This window comes from Haliaeetus albicilla, chromosome 27, assembly GCF_947461875.1.
Source record: "Haliaeetus albicilla chromosome 27, bHalAlb1.1, whole genome shotgun sequence".
NCBI lineage: Eukaryota > Metazoa > Chordata > Aves > Accipitriformes > Accipitridae > Haliaeetus > Haliaeetus albicilla.
The window spans coordinates 531,730-536,850 of record NC_091509.1 but is presented as its reverse complement, the minus strand read 5'-3'; the positions used below and the strand labels follow the sequence as shown (position 1 = coordinate 536,850).

The 5,121-nt window shown below is 61.8% G+C and overlaps 1 protein-coding gene across 1 annotated transcript; it reads right to left on the bottom strand.

Annotated features, from left to right (window-relative positions):
• Positions 1–604: 604 nt before the first annotated feature.
• On the bottom strand, positions 605–5,121 carry LOC138682240 (T-cell activation Rho GTPase-activating protein-like). The gene is made up of 9 exons (XM_069772264.1): positions 4,856–5,121; positions 3,675–3,741; positions 3,530–3,597; positions 3,166–3,265; positions 2,486–2,841; positions 1,943–2,138; positions 1,595–1,715; positions 1,146–1,291; positions 605–691 (listed from the first exon to the last, which is right to left on the bottom strand). Exons 1-9 carry the CDS (start codon positions 5,119–5,121, stop codon positions 605–607), a joined length of 1,407 nt encoding a protein of 468 aa, XP_069628365.1.

Below are 5,121 nucleotides of genomic sequence, written 5' to 3'. Positions count from 1 at the left end.
AACCCACAAAGGCAGGAATAGGCAGGATTTGGTTCCCCTTTCTTTGGGGAACACTGTTGACGAGGAATTGTTCATAGCCCAGAAGAGAGAGCTATGGCTGGCATCCACTAGGGGATGGCTCTGGCGCCTTATCCCCACGGGTAATGCCCTTAGAGACCTGCACGCGTGCAGAGATGCACGGGGCCCCCGTGCCACGCAGCAGGGCTCGATGGGGAGCCCCTGGGGAGCGGCCACAGAGTTATTTCCAAGCCCTGCGCAGCACCATCCCTCGCCGTCCCTTGCCAGTGGGTTGGACCGACTTGGAGCAGTGCTGAGAGTTGGGAAAGATGGGCAGCAGAGCCTAGTACACACCTGGGCTTCCTGACCTGCTGGACCTTCCTGCATCTTCTCACTGGTCCGTCCCCAAAAACGTTTTCTCTCTTCCTCCTCCTCTTTTCTGCGTGTCTGTCACTCTCCTCTCCCCAGGCCTGCTTTCTCTTTCGGTTTTTCTTTTTCTCCTTGTCCTGGGGAGAGCCTGCAAACCTTTTCATCGCACAGTGGTATGAGGTAGGGGAAGGCACGACCCACTGGAGTCGGTTCTGATGTTAACCAAAGTGAGCTCGTTTTACCGTCTTTCCTCCGACAGGTTTGCCAGCTCTTCTGGGCACACCAGGGGCTCTGCCGCGCTCTCGGGGGTGGTTGGAGGCAAAGCCTACAACAGAAATGTCAGAGTTAGCAGGTGGCAAGAGACGGCCTGGAACAGTAAGCAACTCTTTGCCAAACTGCTAATCTAGCTCTCCAGAGGAGATCCCTTTGGCTGGTTTGCACCATCCACATTTCGCACAGTCCCCCCGCCCCCCCAAATAGACTTGGAGAAGCACCGACAAAGTCGGACCTGAGCAAAACCCCGCTGAAGTTGACAGCTACTCCCCTCTGTCTATTTGTAGGTGATTTGCAGGCATTTTGTTTGTCAAAGCACATGCCAAGTGCATTTGAGAAACAACCTTGCCAGTTTTCCTTGCTAGGGATCTTCCCAGCGGGTGGAGGAATAACCCAAACACACACCAGCTCTACTGCCAGGAAGAGGCACAGCAGCATCTCGGCCTCATCAGAAACTCCCCTCTTACACCAGACACGCTGTCACAGCGTTTGGGGACCTGACATACCTCTCCTCTTTCAGACTCCACCACCATAGCTCCCCCAGCTTCTCTGAGGACACCGAGCAGAGAGGGGGGTGCATGCAGCGAGGCTTCTGTCTGATGTCTGGTGTCTGCTGTAACTGCTGGCACACTTTGCTCTTCCAAGTGCAGTTCTGGAGAGCAAAAGCACGTGCAGCAAAGCGACTTGTTGGAAGTAAACAACCACTAAAGCAAAACCCACCCAAAGCCCTACACCACTTAAGTTTTCAGACCTCCGATGCCCTGTCTGCAGGCTTCAGCACATCTTGCAGAGCATGAACTGTTGTTCATGCCCCAAGAAGCAGTGGCCAAAGAGAGGCCACGGGACAAGTGGGGCTGAGAGGACAACACTCCAGGCCCAGCCCTGCCAGAAACGATGCTGAGGTTTCTGGCGTCCCAAGCCCCAGCCTCTAACAACCCTCAGTCCTGCCTCTTACCTCCCCAGCTCTCTGTGGGGGCTGCCGACGACTCCTCGGCTGCTGAACAGGAAAGGTCAGTTGTCTGCTCCCCAAAGAGTTCCCTGCAGTTGTCAATCATGAATTCCACCAGCACGTTCACCTGCACACATCAAACCCTCGGGCTCAACCCAGGTGCCTGAAAATGTATCACGCAGCCTTTCCCACTCCCGACCCTTGCCTCTGCGCAGGCGGCTGTGGTTGTGGGGCTGCTCTTGCAGGCAGCCACCCCACCGGCATTTGCTCAAGAGAGGAGGCAGCCAGGGACCTCTGAGCAGCCAAGCTCGGATGGGCCGGCAAGGCTGCAGCCGGCTGCTCAGTACAGCGCACCTTCTCAGTCACCGCCAGCATGGCCTCGAGGGGGAGCAGGTCCTCGTGAGGTGGGCTCAGCAGATTTGGCCCAAGGCAGATGGCCAGGTTGCTGGCGGTCATTCTGCTGCTGGCGGCATTGTGGCCGATGTGCTGGAGGAGGGCCAGCGGCCGCTTGAGGAGGAGGAGATTGGCTCCAGGCAACTTCTTGGCCACCCTGAGGGAACAGGAACTCAACGTTAATAGAGAAGATGCTGCCCACAGCCGTCCCCAAAGCTTGCCCAACGCAGGGGGGTGGCGCAGCTTTCTGGGTGCTCTCAGCCAGCGGTCAGTGCTCCTGCGCTTCAGGAAGGAAGCACGGCCTTGCTTCCCAGCTCCTCATTTCACCCAAGCCCAGGCAAGGGAAGGCTCCCTGTCCATGCCCTTTTCCCCCGAAATCTAAGCCCACCCCAGCAAAAGCAAGCTGTCAGAAGACACAGCTTTTTAAGGAGACCGTCCCTTTTCAGGCAAGTCCCAGGCCTCTACCAGTCCCTCCTCAACAGGCAGGCTGCTGCCCACACTTACGCTTTCAGCTCTTCAACCTTCTCCTCCTTGCCGCTCTTCTGCATCGCTGCCATCCAGTCCTCGTAGAGGTCTGTCACGAGGAGCTTGGCAGGGATGCTTCGGAGGAAGTCCTGCAATGCCAGGGGCTCCAGGTGAGCCTCTGAACACTCCAGGCCAGGCAGGAGCTCTTCCAGCTGCAGGTCAGAAGCGCTCACCTTCAAGATGACGGCCAGCAGCAGCGCAGGCTGGCTGCCCAGGTCGACATCCGCACCGTGGTCCAGGGCCTCCCGCAGCTCACGAAACTCTGTCCCGCCGGCAGCTCTTCGGAATATCCCTTCTGTCGACGGTCCTTCCTTGTGCAGGACAGCCAGCATCTCCTGCAGGAGGGGCAGGAGGACAGCTGCTTGGCTGAGAAGCTGCCTTCCAACAGCAGTGACCAAAGCACTGCCCCAGATCCTGCTCCTTCACCCCCGCCAAGGGGGCTGGCACCAGAAGCGTCTTCTGGGGGTGAAGGGCCCAATCCCCCATCGCCGGAGCTCCCGGGGACACCCACCTCCCCTCTGGAGCAGCCGGAGGGAGGGCTGGGGACCCCCTGCCCAGGCTGGCTTACCTGGATGGACTGGGGCAGGGAGCCGTCCTCCCCGCAGAGGGCTGCCAGGGGCTGGCCAAAGAGCGCCCTGCTGCAGCCAGAGCCCGCCTGCCCTGGCGCCTGGGCAGCGGCCGGGGTCCTCCGCAGAGCAAAGGGCCAGGGCAGCCCCATCCTCCTCCTCCTCCTCCTGCTGCTGATGCTGTTCCCTCCTTCTGAAAAAGAAAACGGAGCAAGAGCGCGTCAATGGAGACAGCCAGGCCAGCACTCCTGGAGCCTGCCCTGCCTGCAGCATGGTGCTGAGCGGTGCAGCAGGATGGGCAGGGAGCCAGCAGCTGGAACCACAGCTCCAGCTCAGCTGCTCCAGCTGGGAGGCTCCTGAGAGCTGGCATGCCACCGGGACAACCTGTCCCAGCCCTCGCCCTGCCCTCCTCCAAGCTGTGGGCAGCAGGAGAGGCTCTGGGTCCCTGCAGAACCACGTCCAGCGGCTGCTGCCCAGCGGGTATCCTTGCTCGTCCAGGTGACGTCCTCCCTTGGGGTGCCGCACCTGCATGGCAACACTCAAGGGACAAGTGAGCACAGCTCAACCATTTGCAGGACAATGCGTTTCTTTCCACAACTCACCTGGTGAGCGGCAAAGTCCCCCAGCTTTGATAGACGGGGCTGTCGGTGGCCCTTGCTTGGGACGATCCTGCAAGAAGCAGGCTGCGCTTAGAGAGCAGCCCCGCAGCAGAAAGGGCCACCGGCGAGCTGCCAACCGGCACCAGTAGCCTGAGCGCGGCAGAGCTGGGACCCTCTGCCCTCCCGGGCTCTCTGCCCCACACAGCAGGTTTCCCCCCCAACGCCCCCAGCGAGGATGTGCTGGTATTCCTGGTGGCTCCCCAACCCTCTACGCTCCCCGAGTGGCACCGCGGGACGCTCCCTCCCTCCATCTCTGCCTTACAAGCTCACCCCGCTGGCCGCAGACGCCGGCACAGCCAGAGGCGGGTGAAAGGCAGCCCTTCTCACCTCTGCCTGGTCCTCCATCAGCCTCTCCAGGCTCCTGGCGCTGAATGTCCTCCACTGGGCAAGAGAGAAGGAGCAGAGGAAGGTGAGCAGCGATGCCTCTGCTGCTCGGCTGGGGGACCAGGGCTCGGGGACAGAGCCCAGACCGGAGAGACACTCACGGCGTGGCAGCGGCTCAGCTCCTTCTCCAGGGGTCTGAGGGAGGGGAGACGGGTCACGCGGGCTCTCTTGGCTCCTCCTGGTGTCCTGTGCACCGGCAAGGGACAGGGAGAGAGCTGGCTGAGCCCCAAGCTGCCCCTTCTCTCCTGTGAGGCAGCTCTGCCCGAGAGCTGCCCGCAGCCGCAAAGGCACCTCTCCCCAGCTGGGGAGCTGTGTTCCCCCATCCGGCTGTGCCTGGAGCATCCCCCCCGGCTTACCCCAGCAGTGTGCCCACCCACAGCTCCTTCAGTGCCTGGGAGCTGCAGAAAGAGAGGAGAACCAGCGTCAGGCCCCGCTGCCCCCCAGCCCGTGGGGAAGGTAGGACACAGGGGCAGGACGAAGCCCTGCGGGGCAGGACAAAGACGCTGCCCAAGCCCTGGCTCCCCGTGTCCTGCCAGAGCAGCTGCTTTTGCCCTTCTCTTCTGGGGACCCAAAGGGCACCAGGGGATGCAGGACCTGGCAATGCCCCCATCCCTCCCTGCCGGCGTGCTTCCCGCTCCCTGCCCAGGCTCTGCACGCAGGGCAGAGGCCGTTCACAGGATGGCGTGGGCACGGTTGGGAACCTCTCCTGCCCGGCCATGGGACGTGGCACCACGACTCACCCGAAAGCGGCAACGCAGGAGCCGGTGGGCCAGATGAGGATGATGGAGGTCCTCTCCTCATCGCTGCCTTCCTCCTCCTCTTTTTCCTCCCCCGCTGCCTCCTTTCCGCCGCTCAGCACCCACAGCTGGTCCAGGGCCAGGCATAGCTGTGGGCGCAGGGCGGTGCCACGTCTGCAGAGAGGAGAGGCAGGCGGTGAGCTGGAGGTGGCCTCCTGGGGGTCCCCCCGGGCAGAGCCCCGTCCCCCACCTGCCCTTGGGACGGACAT

What these genes read in the sequence shown, in the direction of transcription:
- LOC138682240 (XM_069772264.1), bottom strand. Translation starts at nt 5,121, where the DNA reads ATGTCCGTCCCAAGGGCAGGTGGGGGACGGGGCTCTGCCCGGGGGGAC. An exon ending in GGGACTTTGCCGCTCACCAG is followed by an intron (nt 3,598 to 3,674) that starts GTGAGTTGTGGA and finishes GTTGCCATGCAG; the next exon opens with GTGCGGCACCCCAAGGGAGG. An exon ending in GCCGCTGCCCAGGCGCCAGG is followed by an intron (nt 2,842 to 3,165) that starts GCAGGCGGGCTC and finishes CCCCTCCTGCAG; the next exon opens with GAGATGCTGGCTGTCCTGCA.